Source organism: Phascolarctos cinereus, unplaced genomic scaffold (genome assembly GCF_003287225.1).
Source record: "Phascolarctos cinereus isolate Bilbo 61053 unplaced genomic scaffold, phaCin_HiC Scaffold_1;HRSCAF=81, whole genome shotgun sequence".
Lineage (NCBI taxonomy): Eukaryota > Metazoa > Chordata > Mammalia > Diprotodontia > Phascolarctidae > Phascolarctos > Phascolarctos cinereus.
In genome coordinates this window covers 200800364-200819280 of record NW_027555514.1, presented here as the reverse complement: position 1 = coordinate 200819280, position 18917 = coordinate 200800364, and the positions used below count along the sequence as shown (strand labels likewise).

Here is an 18917-nt window from a genome sequence, read left to right as displayed (position 1 = left end):
GAGTTTGTTTAGTTAGTACAACATTTATTAAATTCCTAACATGTACCAGGCACACTGTGCTAAATGCTGGGGATATATGAAAAGGCATAAGACAATCTTAATGGGGGAGACCGTCTCATAAGCAAATATTATGTACAAAAAGCAATATGCAGGATAAATAATCAATAAATAAGAGAAGTTAAGGCAGTAGGATTAAAGAAGAGTTGGGAAAGGTTTTCTTTCCCAAGAAGATGGTATTTCAGTAGAGACTTAAAGGAAACCAGGGAAACCAGTAGATGGAGGTGAACAGAAAGGACGTTTTAATCATAATGGTAGGTAAAGTGGAGGAAAAACAGCCATGATTTACTGGTTATAATATACTTGGAAATTCCTATGGAATCAATAGAAATACTAATTGAGGTAGTAGCTAAGCAAAGTTGCAGGCTACAAAACAAACCCTTAAAAATCAACAGCATTTTTTTCAACAGTAATTCAACAGCAATTAACAAAACCTAAGAATGAAAATAGAAAAGGAAATCCCATTCCAAATAACTATATAATGCATAAAAGATCTGAAAATCTATCAACCTACAAAAAGACTGTGTAGATTCAATTAGAAAGTGCTCCTTAAAGAAATAAAGAACAACTTAAAGTAGCTGGTGGAATATTTAATGCCCGTGGCTAGGCCATGCCAATATGATAAAAATGACAATACTTCCAAAGTTAATTTACATTTTTAATGCTATGCCAATCCAGTTGCTAAGGGGGGGGATACATTATGGAACTTGATAAAATAATAATAATCATTTGGAAAAAAAAAAACCTTTTCAATTTGAATGCTTCCCTTCTTATTCTATGTGCACTGATTTTGTTGTTACAGAAATTTTTCTGTTTTATGTATAAGCAGTTATCTACTTTATCTTTCATAATTGCCTCTGTCCCATGATCAATTAAGAATATGTTTCCTGCTCATAGCTGTGAAAGATAGATGATCAGTTTCTCTTCTAATTTTTTTATAGTGTGGTCTTTAATATTGAAGTCACATATTCATTTAGAGTGTATTGTGGAATATAGTATAAGTTGTTAGTTTAAGTAATTTCTTCCATACTTCTTTCCAGTTTTCCCAACATTAAAAAAAAATCAAACAAGAGGTTCTTTCTGTCCAGAGTTAGCTACCCAGAAAGGTGAAGTGTCTTAAAGCCATGGCATATAAGAAATGGTAAATAAAAAAAGCTCATATAAAAAGCTAGTAATGTTTAGCCTGGAGAAGAGAAGACTTATGAGAGGACATGATAGCTGTCTTCAGATATTTTAAAGGCAAGTTTTTATTCTAAGTATTTCTTAGTAATTATTTCCAGAGGCCAGAAGTAATAGTAGATTCTCAAGAGTTGAAAGACCCTCTGAAGCCACCTACTCTAACCCACAGTGGTGGCAGTTGCAATAAGGCATAGTGTTAGCTTATTATAAGGAAGAAATTTCTAAGAACTGTAGAGCAGTCTAAAAATATAATGGGTTACCTAATTAACAAGTTCTCTGTCACTAGAGGTATTCAAGTGGATTTGCCTGTGATATTGGAGGATTCTTGCAATAGATGGATGAAAGGTTAGACTAGGTGACCTCAAAGACCCATTACATTTCATAAAGTCTGTAATTAAATTATCACCTGCCTTTCTGAGTTTACACAGAATTGTTAAATAATATTCCTCTACTGAGACAAGTTCTAAATAAGTGAGGCCCAGACAACTGAAAGTGTATATGCAGGTCATTGTACCTTTGATTGTACAATTGAATTGCTTTCACAGTAGTGGAGGATTTCCATTTTCTTCTTTGTATGCTTTCAGGAAGACTTGGGGTCAAGTCCTTGCCCCTAACATATAATAGCTATGTGATATGAGCTCCAATCACCCTCAGTGCCCCCAGGAAACTAAGACTATGTGTAAGTTGTAGATAAATTGCTAATTTGTATCAGAGTTCACCACAAATCTGGTTAAAATAGAATAGCTTCATCATGCTTCTTCCTTGTGACCAATGGCTTGCATAAAAATTAGTAATAATAAAAATATTATCTTACATTTGTATAGTGCTTCAGGGTTTATAAAATGCTTTTCAGATGTCTTATTTGATCCTAAGAAGAATCCATTGTTGCTATTATTATTCTTATTTTACAATGAGGAAACTAAGGCTGAGAAAGGTTATGTGACTTGCTCAGGGTCATATAGCTAGTAAGTATCTAAGGCAGGATTTGAACTCATGTCTTCCTGACTCCAAGGCTGGCACTCTGTTTACCCACTGCGCAACCTAGCATCTGTGAGACAGTCAAGGCAGTCTCTGACTGAAACATAGCCAAGCCAAATCTCCCAGTGTAAAAAAACAAAAACAAAAAACAACAACAACAACAACAACCTACCAATATGGACATCCCTTATTTTATAAAAATTTATATTGTAAAATATCAGTTCTGTTAATTTAACTTAAAAAAAGTGGGTCACACATTTATTTTAAATAACTCTGACTCTCTCATTCAAAGAGTTTTAAGGATAGAATGTATTATATTTAGATGGAAGTATATACTGGTGAAGTGTGAAATTATGATGTAGCCCAGGAAGGCAAGTCTGGAAAATTTGTAGAAAATGAAATAGCCCTTTACAGTTTACAAAACACTTCTAGATTTGAGTTAGATTCCCTGGGTTCTAGTCCTAATTCTACTACTAACCATTTAACCTCACTGTGCCCAAGTTTCCTCTTTTATAAGACAAGTGTTGGACTAAATTATTTCTAAAGTGCCCTCTAGCTTCAGAAATGCCTTGATTCCTCTATTAAACATGGCACATTTAACAGATAAATGACAAATGTGAAGAACTGAGTCATTATCTTACAGGACATTAAACTGTAAATAGATTATTTATTAAGCACAGTGCCAGGCACTGTGGAAAACATATAAAAGTAAGCAAGATAGTCCCTGCCCTCAAGAACTTATATTTGAAGGTTGATCACAAAGGGACATTGGAAAGGCTATACCTTCATGGATATGGCAAGGAGACTGCAGAAGTTAAATAATGGTATATGTTTTGGCTACTTAAACAGGTCACCAGGAGTGGTAGCCAGGAGTGGAGTCCTAGATTTTTATGGGATGGAGATATTAGTGAGACTATGAGTGCTATGGACTTGGCTGGGCTTAACATCAGAAAGTAGAATTGTAGCATTGGGAAAGTTCTGGAATGAATGTAAAGTTGGAAAAAGTGCTATAAAAGTAGTACTGTAGTACTAACACTGCAACACCCTGAGTGCCATAGTACTGACCACTGTTGGCAACTTTCTCAGTTCTTTTCAGTGTGGTCTAGTAGAAAGAGTGCTGAAAGTCTGGCCTGAATTGTTATGAACTCTGCTACAAAATAGCTTTGTGGTGTTTTTAAAGTCACTTAACTTGCCTCATTTGCTTCTGTGAAATGAGAAATGTAACACCTATCTTATTTACCTAATAGGAAGATAGTGGTAGACAGTGTTTGTCAAAGTGTGCTTGAAAGAAGTTCTCTACTACAAGATTGTTGTTATTAAAAGGTACTGTTACTGGTCTTTGTTTTGTTTTGTTTTGTTATTTGACAAATTAGTGCTATCTCAGCATAGCTACTTATTACCTTGGCTGTCTGCTCCTTCAGCTTTCAAAGAGGTTGATTGATTTTCGTCAGATTGGTATACTGCTAAATGGTATCTAGTTACATCTGGTTACTCTGCAATTCTGAAGCAGTCCCGTGTTGACACAATTCCTTGTACTTACATGTTTTGCTTAGTAATAAGGAATGAAAGCTATATTGATAGATAGTTATAATTTTTCAGTTGTGTTTGACTCTGTGACTCCATTTGGGTTTTTCTGAGGAAAGATACTGGAATGGTTTGCCATTTCCTTCTCCAGCTCATTTTACAGATGAAGAAACTGAGGCAAACAGAGTGAAATGACTTGTCCGTGGTCACACAGCTAGTAAGTGACTGAGGCCAGATTTGAACTCAGGAAGATGAGTTTTTCTCACTCCAGGCCCAGCAATCTGTGCCACCTAGTGTGGTAGCCAACCATTTAGGCAGCTGAGGTGGCGTATAATGGGTAGAACACTTTGTAGTCAGAAGATGTAAGTTGTGACTTGCATTTAAATCCCTCAGTGGGACTCTAGCACATCTTGAATTCCATTATTAATTATGTAACCTTAGGCAAGTCATTCAACCTCTTGGTAGCCTCGTTTCTTCATCTGTAAAATGGGACAATAATTTTTATACCATCTACCTCATAAATGTTTGAGGAAAGTTCTTTGCAAAGCTTGGAGCTATTATTAATCATTAGTAAAGGCAATACAGTCAAAAAAGCATTTATTAAATGCCTGCTGCAGAGGAAGAGCATTTTATGCATGGGGGACAGAGAAAATGCTTGAATAAATGGAGTGTCTTATTTGAGGAACAGCCAAGAGGGCAATGTCATTGCATTGCAAAGTAGTTGGGGGTGGATGGGTGAGTAAGTTGTAAGAAGACTAGAAAAGGGGGCAGCTAGGTGGCGCAGTGGATAGAGCTCTGGCCTTGGAGTCAGGAGGATCTGAGTTCAAATCTGGCCTCACGCTTGACACTTACTAGCTGTGTGACCCTGGGCAAGTCATTTAACCCCGATTGCCTCACCAAAAAGCAAAAAAAGAAAAAAGAAGATGAGAAAGGTTCTTGGTGGAATGGGTTGGGAAAGAGATGCAGGTTATTAAGGGCTTTATTGAATGTCAAACAGAAGATTTTATATTTTGGCAATAGTTTATTAAATAGGGAGGTAAAATGGTTAGACTTGTGCTTTTGGAATATCATTTTGATAGCTCATTGGAGGTGATGAGGGCCTGCTCCTGGATAGTGGCAGTGTCAAAGGAGAGAACAAGTATATGGGAAAGATGTTATGAAGGTAAAATTAAGAGTTCTCCGCAACAGATTGGATATTGGGGGTAAGAGAGAAGAGTTGAAGGTGACATCTAGGTTGTGAGCCTAGATGACTTGGAGAATGGTGGTACCTTTTACGGTAATAGAAAAATTTGTGACAGGAGAGGGTTTCAGTGGAAAAGATCGCAAGTTCAGTTTTGAATATGTTGAATTCAGGGTAGCTGCAGGACATTTAGTCTGAGATAATCAACATGCAGATGAAGATGCTAGTCAGGAGGTAGATTTGAGGATTATCTATAAAAACTGATACTGCTAAATGGTATCTAGTTGCATTTGGTTACTCTGCAATTTCAAAAATTAGCTTATACTTTTGTTCATATAATTTAATAATTCAACTATGTATTGTTATCCTTGGCTCCTTTGTTTCTCTGTCCTACTGTGGTTCATCTCCTCCCTGGTAGTTCTCAACCTCAAACTATTTCTGACATTTACCTTATTGCTGAGCTTCTAGACATTGGTGAAATAAGCCAGTCACTTCATGGGCTGCTGGAAATTAATATTATCTTAGCGCATATGATCTCTCGCTGTTGCACAGTAATCATTTTATTCTTTGATTCTCTATCATACTCTACTCTCCACAACTACTGTTTCCCACCATATCTTTCCCCCTTCAGTCTTTTTTTTTTTTAATAATTGGCATCTTTTTTTTTTTTGGCTAGGCAATGGGGTTAAGTGACTTGCCCACGATCACACAGTTAGTAAGTGTCAAGTGTCTGAGGCTGGATTTGAACTCAGGTTCTGCTGACTCCAGGGCTGGTGTTTTATTCACTGTGCCATGTAGCTGCCCCTTTCCCTCTTCAGTCTTATACTCTTCTATCCCTTTCTCAGTGAACAAATTCCTTGCCTTTTATGTATTGAGAAAATCAAAGCTTGATCTTGAGTTTTCTCATCTCTACCTCTCCCTACCCAAAACACCTCCACACCTTCTCTCATCTCCTCCTTTCTTTCTGATATCAAGAGGGAGCTCCTCTTCTCAAAAAGGTAACTAATCCCCTCTAATTGTTTTCCTTATCATTCCCTTCCTTTTTTTCACCTTTATCCTTACTCTTTCCCTGCTGCTTTCAAACAAACATGTTCAGGGCTACCCAGTCTTTAAAAAAACCTTTATTTGACTCTGCCATGTTATCCCATCTCCCCAACCTTTCATTGCCAGGCTCCTAGAAAGAATTGACTATTTGCTACCTCTACTTTTGATCTTGTATAAACTGACTTCTGACCCCCACATTAAACTAAAATTGCTCTCCTAGGTTATTAATGTAAATTCTACCCCCTTTCATTTGATTAACTAGTTTCTTCTAGAACTTGTTTTAAGAAAAGCCCCCCACCCCCCACCCTGGGCAGCCCAGCCATGGCTTCATTCTTCTCTAGGCGCAACTCCTGACTCTCCATACTTTCTCTATCATGGCACAGAAATCTCCTAGTTTACAAGTTCATTCTTTTCACACCGGAAGTATGCTGCTCCTGTGTCCCTCTCTTCTGATTGGTTGGTTCCTCCCAGAACCTACATGTTAAGGAAAATGCCCAGGCCAGCTATGTCTTCATTCCTCTTGATTCCATTCCTAATACTCTAGACTTTACCATCTCCCTTCCCCTTTTTTCAGCTTCCTTTTATGTGTTACATCACATTGCCTAGCTTATCTGTTCCAAATCACACCTTACTCCCTCAGTGATGACTTTTCGATTTTTTTTTTACAAAAGAACCACTTATAAAATTGAATGAGAATCCCTAAATCTCATAATTACATTCTCTAAACAATGTTAGTTCCCTTTTACTAAACAATACTGCTTCTACTTGTTTTCCTTAGTAGCCAAATTAGGCAAGCAGAGGGAAAGGGGTAGAGGGAGATTAGCCACCTGTGTCTCTGGACAGGAGTAGTCCTTAGCTTAAAAATATTTCTTGTGTCTTCTACCGTTTTGAAAATTAATTTTCGTTAAAGCACTGTTTTGGGATGAAAATTTCTGTGAGAGAAATCCTTAGAAAAAAAATGTTGCCAACAATGTCCAACTTTTTCTCTCCTTTATTTTCCCCTAATTTCTCAATGTGTTTATTATCCAAGTATTGGTGCACTCCCTTAGTCAGGAGGAACCATTAGCATACATTATTGGTAGCTATGTATGTTAATGCATTTTGTGTTCAGCCAGATGGATGTATTAGGTGGAGTGCTGACTGTGGAGTCAGGACGACTTGACTTTGAATCCTGCCTCAGATACTTAGTAGCTGTTTGACCCTGGGGGAGTCATTTAACTTCTTAGCCTGGTTTCCCTCTCCATAAAATTGGGATAAAAATAACATCTACTTCACGGGGCTGCTGGGAGGATCAAATGAGATGATATACATACATACACATACATACATACATACATACATACATACATACATACATACATACATACGTGCATACATATGTACATGCATACACAGTACTTTGAGAAACTCAAAAATTTTATGAGTGTGTTAATTATTGTTCCCTTAAAGTACATATATAGAAATGCATATATATTACATTTTCCTTGCTACACACTGTGATCTTTAAATATGAATTTGAATTAGCTGGAAAAATATATACAACTTAAAATTCCACACGTTTAAAAACATAGTAAAATACTATCCTACCACTTATAATACTAACTTAACATTTATATACTATGTGCCATACTTACACTTACTGTGTGCCAGTCACTGTGCTAAGTGCTTTACAGTTATCTCATTTTATCCTCACAACAATCCTGAGAGGTAGGTGCTTTTATCCCTATTTTGCAGATGAGGAAACTGAGGCAAATAGTGGTTAAGTAACTTGCCCAGGGTCATATAGCTAGTAAGAGTCTGAGACCAAATTTGAACTCTGGTCTTTCTGACTCCAGGCCTGGTACTCTGTCCATTGAGCCACTTAGTAGCCCATATGAGCAGTATTACTGCTTTTAATAAGGACTTTTTTCCTGTCTGGCTACTTTTTGTGCTGGAAATATGCCTAGAAGTTAGTTTTCACACTAGAAGTTAGTTTTTTTCAATAGTCAAATATTTTTCTCCTTCCTTTCTCTTCCCCCTCCCCAACACCTGGGGAAATAAAAGGAAAACAAAACTTTGTAATAAGCAAAACAAATTCCCATATTGGCCTTGTCCAAAAATGTTTTATTCTGCCTCCTCTCTATTAGGAGATGAGTGGCATTCTTCGTTGTATGGAATCATTGCATTGATCAGAGTTCTTAAGTCTTTTAGAGCTGTTAGTTTTTACACTGTTGACATTGATGGGATAAATTGTATTCCTGCTTCTGCTCAATTCACTTTGCACCAGTTAATATGTTTTCCCCAGATTTCTCTGAAACTGTTATCTTTCACCATTTTACAGCACAATAGTATTTCATTATGTTAATAATTTAATAATTTGTTAAGCTGTTTCCCATTTGATGAATGCTCTTAGTTTTGAGTTGCTATGAATATTTTTGCACGTAAAGGATCTTTACCTCTTTCTTTAATCTCTTTGGAGAATGTCTCTCTCTCTCTCTCTCTCTCTCTCTCTCTCTCTCTTTTTTGGTGAGACAATTGGGGTTAAGTGACTTGCCCAGAGTCACACAGCTAGTATGTGTTATGTGTCTGAGGTCAGATTTGAACTCAGGTCCTCCTGACTTCAGGGCTGGTGCTCTATCTACTGCGCCACCTAGCTGCCCCCAGATGAATTTATTATTAATGGTACTGCTGGGTCAAAGGGTATGCATCATTTTTTACCTTTTGGAGCATTGTTTCAAATTGATTTCCAGAATAGTGGTACCAATTTATAACTTCATTGCTGTGTATTAGTGTGCTTGTTTTCCCACAGTCCTTCCAATATTTGTCATTTTCTTTTTTTGTAGACTTTGCCAATCACATGGATGTGAAGTAGAATCTTAGAGTTACTTCAATTTGCATTTCTAGAATTTCAAAATAAATTTTATGCAAATGTTAAAACAAATACATAATAAGAAAGGAGAAAGAAACATTATAAACTTAAATACTAAAATATAAAATAAGAAAAGAAAAAACATGTCATGTGCACAGCAGAACATAGGAGAGGATTCAGATATGATTTCAAGGAAGCTTATATATTAAATACTGTGGATTATATTGAAAAATGTCCATCTTTGCTCTCTTGTAAATTTTCTTTTGTTCTCTGTTGTACACTTTTTACTTTGTTCTTTTCCCCCCTTCCTCTCCCCTACCCACCGCCCCAAGGCTACAATTGAGCATGGATATATTTATATATAAGTATTGATATATACGTACATGTATACATACATATATAGACATATCCTCCTAATCTTTGTTTTTATGTTTTTGAATTTCTCTTTTTTCCTATCTTTCCTAATTCCTCTACTTTACTTATACCTGCTACCTTACCCTCCTATTACTTAACCTACCACTACTCCAGCAATCCCTCCCTTATCCTCCCATTTACCTAAATCTAAACACCCTTTTGTACACTCCTTTGACCTATTCTGTCCCCCTCCCCTCTAAATCTCCCTTCCTTATCCTCTCATTCCCCTAAATCTAAACCTCCTTCTATATCCCCCTCTTAACCTATTCCCTCACTCTCCCATCTAAAGATCCCTCCTTTATCCCCTTAGAGTTTTATTTCTTTATAATGACTTTTATATTCTTCTAACTGTATATGTATTTTTCCCTCCCATTTCCAATGAAAGTAGTTTTCCACAACTAACAGCCTCTATCCCCCATCTAATTCCTCTGTATTGGTTTTTCCTCTAGCACATCGTTTTTAAAAGATAATTTAGCTGTTCTTGAACAGTTTTACTGTTTGAAGTCATGTCATACCCAGATCTACCCCAGTCTTTCTTATGAGCTATTTAATTACTAATAACGATCTTAGACATAGGTTTTACATTTTATGTACGTAGAAGGTAAACATTTTGTCCTTATTTAGTCCATAGATGTTTCTTACATCACCAGTTATCCCAAGTATCTCTCCCTTGCCCCTCCCAAAGAACATATGACATATGCCCCTCCCATGTGACAAATAGTATTTTTTTAAAGAGGAAAAAAACCCTGATAGATACATTGAAAAAAATTTTTTTTAAAGTGCAGTGTATAATACCTGTGGACCTCTTATCTTCATGAAGATGTATATTGGGGATGTCTTCTCATATCTCTTCATTGGAGTCCTTCTGGATCTTTATAATTTTGTTGCATTTACTTTTGATTTTTGGTGTGCAGCTATTCTTTCCATTTATGTTGTTAAAGTTACTGTGTTACTGTTTTCTTGGTTCTGATTATTTCTCTCTGCATCAGTTTGTATAGATCGTTCCATGCTTCTCTGTAATGCATGATATATATCATTTCTGTGCTGTAGCACAGTGATATTCCTTTACCTTCACGTGCCACAATTTATTCAGCCTTTTCCCAGTTGATGGACATCTACTTTGTTTCTAGTTCTTCTCCATCACAAAAAGTTGTGTTATAAATATTTTGGAATATATGGGGAATTTCTTCTTATTGATGTCTTCCTTAGGGTCTAGGTCCAGTAATGGAATCTCTGGTTCATTGGGTATGGGGCATTTTAGTCACTATATTTGCATAATTACAAATTGCTTTCCAAAATGATTGTACTATTTCACAGCTCCACCAATAATGTATTAATGTGCCTATCCTTCCACAATCCTTCAGCATTGTTGCCATTTTTGCATTTTTATCATTTGGAAATTTTTTGTCATTTTTATAGTTTGCAGGATATGAGGTAAAACCTCCAAGTTGTTTTGATTTACATTTCCCTTTTTATTAGTGATTTGGAGTACTTTTTTCATGTGGTTGTGAATATTTTGTAGTTCTTTTGAAAACTGTTCATATCCTTTGACCTTTTATTTATTAGGGAATGTCTTTTAGTTTTAGATGTATACTTATTAATTGCTTATATATCTTGGATCTCAAACCTTATTTATATTTAATACTAAGATCTTTTCCCCCCATTTAACACTTCCCTTCTTATCCTGTATACATTAACATCTGTGTAGAAGTTTTTTAGTTTCAAGGAATCAGTTACGTATTTTATCTTTTGTAATTACTTTCTTGTTTAATTATAATTGTTTCTTGTTTGGTTGAGAATACATCTCCTACCCATGGTTGTGAGAGGTATATGACCTGTTTCTCTTCTAATTTTTTTATAGTATGATCTTTTAATATTAAGTTTGCACGCCCACTTGGAATGTATTACGGAATATGATAGAAGGTGTTGATCTAGGCCTAATTTCTGCGAGGCTGCTTTCTAGTTTGCCTAGCCATTTTTATTAAATAGGGAGTTTTTTCCCTAAGTAACTTAGGTTATCTCCTTCATCAAATAATCAGTTATTGAATTCTGTTGTTTCTGAATCTCCCTTGTCTTGTCTGTTTTATAGATTTGTCTCTTTATTCTGTAATCAGTACCAGATGGTTTTGATATAGTTTGAGGTGTAGAAGTGCTGTTCCCCTTTATCAACATTTCCCTTGATGTTCTAGAGCTTTTGTTTTTCCAAATGATTTTTGTCATTATTTTATCAAGTATTGTAAAGTATTCCCTTGGTAATTTGATTGGTATAACATTTAAAGTATATTTGGTAGCATTGTTGTTTTTATTATATTGTCACAGCCTAGCCATGAACAATATTCTTCCATCTATTTAAATTGATATTTATTTCTTTAATGAGTATTTTGTAATTGAATCTATGCAAGTCTTTTGTGTGCTTTGGTAGGATGATCTTCAGATATTTAATACCTTTTTTGGTTATTTGAAATGGGATTTCCTTTTCTGTTATTGCTTCTTGTATTTTGCTATTATATAGGTGATTTTTGAGGATTTATTTTGTAATCTGCATGTTTGCTGAAGCTATTAATTGTCTCAGTTAGTGTCTTTGAGGATTTTCCATGATTCTCCAAGTAAAACCATCATATTGTGACCAAACAGGGATCGTTTTTACATCTTCTTTATCAAGTTAAATTCCTTTCATTTTTTTTTCTTGTCTTATTATTATTTTCTTGTGTTTCTTGTTATTAGCATTTCCAGAACTATATCAAGAACTGTATATCCAGAACTATATAGTAGGGAAAGTGGATATCCTTGCTTCACTCTTGTACTTATTGGAAAAGCTTCTAGTGTATCCCCATTGCATATGATATTTGCTTTTGATTTTGGATAGATGCTTTTTATGATATTTTACATAAAAGGATGTTGTACTTTGTGGAAAGCTTTTCCTGCATCTATTGAAATGGCCATGTGGTTTTAGATGTTTTGGGTTTTAAAAGTGAGTATGTTGATTGTAGTTCTAATATTGAATCTTCCTTGTGTCTCTAGTATAAGTGCTACTTGATCATAATGAATAATTTCTTGGATAAATAGTTGTAGTTATTTGATAGGATTTTGTTTAAAATTTTTGAATCAGTATTCATGAATGAATGATATTGACCTATAGTTTTCTTTATTTTATCTTTCCCTGGTTTAGGTATTATTAGGGCAGTATTTGTCCCATAAAAAGATTCTTAAGGCTGTCTTTTTCAATTTTTGAGAATAATTATTTGAGAATAATAATACTGTTTCTTTAAGAATTTAATAGAATTCACCAGTGACTATCAGGAACAGGAATTTTTTTGGTTGTTTATGCTTATTCCTTCATTTTCTTCTGATAGGTAACATTTCTAGGGCTTATCTTAAATAGTGGTGGTAACTATGAGTATCTTCGCTTTACTTCTGATTTTATTGCAAGGGACTCATTTATTCCAGTTGTATATATAACACTGGCTCTTAGTTTTATATAAATGTTATTTACCATATTAAGTTCATTTTACCTTGTCTGTAGTTTCTAATATAAATATAAAAAGTTAATATAAATTGACAATATAAATTGATAAATTGAATTAATATAAATTAATGTAATTGATAAATTTAACATAAATGTTAATATATGTTAATATAAAGTGATACACTTAATATAAATTTTGTCAAGCCTTTTCTGTATCAGTGTAGTCATATGATTTTTGCTAGTTTAATATAGCTATGTTTATAATTTTCTAAGTGCTTATAGTGTTGTAGATGTCTAATATTAAATCAACCTTTTTTTTCTTGGTATAAATCTAACATGGTCATAGTGTACAATATTTGTGATATGTTGCTGTAAACTTTTTCCTAATGTTTCATTTATATTTTTTGTCAGTATTCATCAGGGATATTGGATTTATAGTTTTCTTTGTTTTGGCTCTTACTGGTTTAGGTGTAAAGATCATATTTTTATCACAGAACAAATTTGGTAGGATTGGTTTTGCTGTTTTTGTTTTAAAGAATTTATGCAATATTAAGATCAATTGTTCTTTGAATGGTTGATAGAATGTACTTTTAGATTTATTTATTTCAGGGTTTTTTTCCTTTGGGATTTCCCTTATGGTTTGTTCAATTTTTTTTCCTCTGAAATTGGGTTCTTTAAATTTTCTATTTTTTGTTCTGTGAGAGTATTTTATATTTTTGTAAATATTCATCTATTTTATTTAAGTTCTTGGTTTTATTGGCATGTAGTTGGACAAAATAGTTTCTGATGCTCTCTTTTATTATTTGCTATGAAGGTGTTTTTTTTTGAAATTGCTAATTTAGTTTTACCTTTGTCAAATTAACTCATGGTTTATGTCTTATATTTTCATTTTGGAGACTAATTCCTGGTTTATTTAGCCTTTTCTTTTTTTTTTGCTTTTAATTTTGTTAACTTCTTCCTTGCTTTTCAGGATTTTTCTTTTGGCATTTAATTCGGATTTAAACTTTTTTTGGTTTCTGGTTATTTTTTAGTTGTATGATCAACCCATTGATCTATACTTTTTGTCTTTTGTTGATAAAAGTTTTAAAAATGAATAATTCCTCTTAAGAATGGCTTTAGCTTCATCCCCCATATTTTGATATTTTGTTCCATTATTGTCATCATCTTTAATGAAGTTTTTTGTTATTTCTGTGTTTTGTTTTTTTGACCTACCTATTCCTTAGTATTAATTTATTTAGTCTCCTTGTTGATTTTTAATCAGTTCTTTAGTGGCCCTTTATTGACTATAATTTTAATTGTATTGTGGTCAGTAGGCAACATATTTACTGTAAGTACTTTTCTGTATTTATTTTTGAGACTTTTAATCTGTGGTTAATTTTTCCAAAGTTGCCATGCTCAGCTGAGAAATACTTATGCTCTTTCCCATTCAATAATCACCAAAGATCTATCCTAACTAACTTTCTAAAATTCTGTTCAGGTCCTTTACTTCTTGTTTACTTTTTAGTTAGATTTGTCTAGGTCTGAAAGCAGTATGTTGATATTCCCAACTATTCTAGTTTAATTCTGCTTCTGTTGTAACTCATTGAGCTTTTCGTTTGCATATTTAGGTGCTATTCCATTTGACACATAGATGTTAAATACTGAAATTAATTATGGTTTTTTTGTCTTTCAGCAAAATATAGTTTCTTCATTTATCTTTTCAAATTAAATTTATTTTTGTTATGCCATGTCTGAGACCATAATTGTTCCTCCTGCTTTTTTGTGTTCAGTTGATGCATCATATATTTTGCTTCAGTCCCTCACTTGAACTCTGTATGTTTTAAGTGTGTTTCTTTTAAACATCATAGTGTTGGAATGTGCTTTTAATCCATTGGGAAGTTTTTAATTAAAATATTTCAAAAGTCTATATTCTGTAACTTTTTGGAGCAATTTAAAATGTATTTTATGTATCCATACACCTGTTAACTAGAAACATTGGAGAGATCCAGGAGAATGTAATTTAGCATGATCAAAAACAAATTGAGGAATAGGAGTATCTTCCTAATATTAAGAAATAGTGGTATGGATTTGATTTTATATTTGCTCATGCAGATACAATTATTTTCTATAGAACATTAGGAATTATGTTATCATTTTGATATTTGGGGAGTTGTCTGTAGCATGTTCATCTTCTAAATAGCCAGAGGAGTCTATGGCTCCACTCTCCCAGATCTGGCTTCTATTAAACAACGCTGGTATCCTTAAGGCTTAACTGCAATTCTTTTAGAAAGGGTTGCTGACACTCTCCTGCAAGTTTGCTTATGTGATACAGTTATAATTCTACCTTCTTTATCCTGAGGACTTCTATTCTTTGTGCCCTATGAGCATAGTTAGAATAGGCCTTTGTGATTAATCTTTCAAGAACTTCCTTTACTTCCTTTGAATTCATGTTCCTTGATCCAGTTTCCTTGCCAGCTATGTGGCAGACTCCTTTTCTCAAAATCCTTCATAAACTTGAGCCCCTGGCAGTCATCTGGATCACATAGTTCACTGTACATCCTGGGTCACCACCCTGTGTGCCTCCCCATGGGACACTGGGAGTGAGGGACACTGCATGCAATTCTCTCTGTGACTGATTTACTGATTTGCTTCATGCATATAAAAAATAATGGTAAAAAGTAGTTAATAAATGCAAAGGAACAAATGCAAACACTAATAAATATTGTCAAGAGTTCAAAAAAGGAAGAGGACTCTAGAATTGGAAAATTATCTAGCTCAACAACCGTCATTTTACAGAGGTGAGAAACAAAGACTAGAGAGGTGAAGTAGAGTGCCCAGTGTTACTTAACTCTGAACTGGAATTTGAATCTAGTTCTCTGGTTTCCTTGTCTATTTCTCACCATTCTACTATATTTCCTCTAGATCCCTTGGGCTGAGTTTTAGTTGGGCAAGATTTTATATAATTTGAATGTGACCCTATGCCTTGAAAAATGAGAATGATTTGTATAGATGAAGAGGAGGGGAGGAGTTTTCAAGATGTTGTCAAGATTTTCTGGTGTGTAAGGGAGGAGGGAAAGGGGGAAACCAACATTTGCTAAGTGTTTACTATGTGACAGCTGTTTGGGTAGGGAGACCAAGGGTTGTAGTGATTGTAGCCAGAATCAATTTGTAAATTTTCCATTTCTATTTCTACTTCCAAAGATAGTACTTGTAATAGAAGTTAAACTGATTTGGTTTTGACTTTCCCCATTCAGAAGAGATCTGTAATGTTAGAGGAAATGAACATGTCCTCCATGCTTCCCTAGTGTAGAGAGACAAGAAAAATACATTTTTAAACTGCAAGTACAGAGAGAGGCTGCAGACCCTTAAGAAAAACTCAGAGGATTTTGTAAAACTTATCTCTGTTATTTGAAGGGGTCTCAGATAGAAGGGGTGAATTGTTTCAAGGACGAAGTACTATGCTGTCATTGCTTTAGGAAGATCAGAGTCTGGATTCCTCGTGCTGTATAGCAGGGAAGATTTCAGGGCTTTGCAAGTGGTTACCTGAGAGGGAAAAAAAAGCTGAGCATTTTGTGTTCTTCCCCTTTCTAGGTTACTACCACCTAATGGAAAAGGCTTAAGTTGGAAGTCCTTTGGGAAGTGCCATCTCACCTGATTACCTCCACTGCTCCTTCCTCTAAACACTCAGAGCACTTTGTGCCTAGCTCTGGAGTCCCAAAATCAGGCTGGAGGAAGATGGGGTCCAAAGTGAGGTAGCCATACAAATTACTGAACTTTCCAAGCCAAGAATAAAGAGTTACAACCCTGGGAAAGGATGTATCAGAGGCGTAAATAATCACAGGCAGCCCAGGAAAAAGAAGAGAGTAGTCAAGTTCTTAAAAGCTTGATTTACTTTGCTGTAGAAGAACAAACTAAGTCTCCAATAAATATGGCTTTTGCCTTTAGGGAAGGACTTTCACTGTACTCAAACATAAAGTAGGGTAGCTCAGGCCTGAAAATGGAAAAGATCATTGAAAATCTTTATAGAAATTGACATATATATGTATTTCTGTGCTTAAGGGGACAGCTATTACTCTCCTAATGGGAGAATACAGATAATTCTATACTTATACTTCAGAACTTTCACCAAAAAGAGAGGCATTTCATTTGACTATTCCAGCTAGTAAATTCTACTATATTTTGGATAACTAGGCTAGCCAAAATGGTAGTTAAATCGAGTCCCATAGAATCCCTGGAACTCCCAGGAAAATCGGAATTGCCTGTGGTGATTCTGGATGTATATGCTTTACACATTTTCAAATTTAGTGTGCAAATCCATTATGATAATGGATTATCATTTTACAGTTTCTTTTAGGCCATGTGTAAGAAAATGAGTTGAGATCTAGAAGTTTTGCCTTTAGCTGGGCTGGAAAAGAGAAAGAACTCAGGCAAGGTCTGTGATGGAATCAATGCTAGTGTATAAATATCAAGTTGGTCCAATTTTTGTGAGTTTGGCAATTCAGGCTATTGGAGAGAACATGGGAACCAAAGACTGGATAAAGTTCTTGGGAACTAGTGGTGGTCTGGAACATATTACCCCTCTATATTAATCCCTCCCCTCTTTCTCCCTCCCCCATCTGAGATGTAGACACAAAATACATCAGACTGGGAATCTGAGTGACAAGGACATGTAAACTTTGGCAATTTTCTGGACATGAGGTAAAACCTCAAAATTGTTTTGATTTTCATTTCTCTTATTATTTGTGATTTTGTATATCTATATAATGCATATATCCTCACCCCTCCCTCTTTGCTTGTATAGATTTCTACTTTGCACTTTTGAGATAATAATGTGAGACAATTTTTTCCATCTTTCATTTTTCCTTTTCCCCTGATATATTCTACCCTTTCTATTCTTCATTAATAGGATTAAAACAAAGCCACTCCCAGATCTTCTATTTTGATACCCTCTATGACCTCTGATGATGATAAGGTTCTAAGGGGGACACATTTATCACCTCCACATCTTAGAATATAAACAATTATGATTTCTTGCTCATGTTTATCTTTTTTTAAGATTTCTCTTTACTCCTGTGTTCATATTTCAAAATTTCTATGTAGTTCTGGCTTTTTCATCAGAAATGCTTGGAAATTCTCTATTTTTGCTGGCTATGTTATTCTTGATTTTACAGCATTATTGCTTGCCTTGTGGAGTAGTGGCTGCTAAATCTTGTGTGACCCTCTCTATGGCACCTCTTTACTTAAATTCTTTTGGGCTGCTTGCAGTGTTTTTTCTTTGATTTGGATTTTGGCTGTGTTCTTGGGAGTTTTCATTTTTCCAAGAGGTAATTGGTAGGGTTTTTCTTTTTCTACTTCTTCTTTTCTTTCCTTTTTTCTTTCTGTTTTCTCTCCAGTTACAAGAGATTTGGGCAGTTTTAAGATTTCTAGAAATATGATATCCAGGCTCCTTTTTTGGTCATGGCTTTCACGTAGTTCAATGATTTTAAAATTATATCTCCTTAGTCTATTTTACAGGTCAGTTGGTTTTTACTATGAGATATTTTACGTTCTTTTTCTTTTTTTTCAGTCTTTTGACTTTGTTTTAGTATATTTTATTATCTTATAGAGTCATTATCTTTTATTTGATCCATTTTAATTTTTAAGACATTTGTTTGTTGGGCAAGGTTTTATACATCTTGTATCAAGCTAATTGTCTTTCAGTTTCTTTCTTCCATAAATCTCAAATCTTTTCCAATTTTTACTGTTAGCACTCTCATTTTATTTATAAAGTCATTTTTAAATTCTGCTTCATGTCTTCCAGAAATTCTAGTTGAATTTTTCTCCAAGCTGTGTTTTTCTCTGAGGCTTTGCTTATATATATTTTGGAATAATTTTTTCTTCTGGGTTCTAGTTTGTGATCTTTGTCACCATGATGGGGTTTGTTTTTATATTTTTTTTGTTTGCCTATTCTTCCAGCCTGCTTTTTGACTTTGAACTTTATGTTAGGACTGGGTTCTTCATACTTCTGGTGGTGGTGGTGGGCGGATGTTTGGACTGATTTTGTGTCCTCTAGCATCCTGCTGCTGCTTTTTTGGGATATTAAGTGTTGTATTATTTTAGAATCTGAGGGGCAGCTCAGACTGGGAATGGAGGGGAAGCTTTAAGCTTTCAATGCTCCCAAATTGGTCTGATCCAGGACATTCTGATTTCTTTTTCCTGGAAAGAAAGTTCTGACCAGTGTTTAGGTCAGAACAACACAACTGTAAGCT

At 34.7% G+C, this 18917-nt stretch overlaps 1 protein-coding gene across 7 annotated transcripts in view; it reads left to right on the top strand.

Annotated features, from left to right (window-relative positions):
- ARID2 (AT-rich interaction domain 2) overlaps positions 1–18917 on the top strand; it is a 221431-nt gene that overhangs the window by 29133 nt on the left and 173381 nt on the right. For 2 of the 7 annotated variants that reach the window (XM_078156447.1, XM_078156450.1), the window contains exon 2: positions 16261–16421. The exons of the other annotated variants lie outside the window; for them this stretch is intronic. In XM_078156447.1, coding sequence (XP_078012573.1) covers positions 16405–16421 — 17 coding nt within the window. In that variant the 5' untranslated portion in view covers positions 16261–16404. The remainder of the gene's footprint in view (positions 1–16260; positions 16422–18917) is intronic. 7 annotated transcript variants of the gene reach the window in all.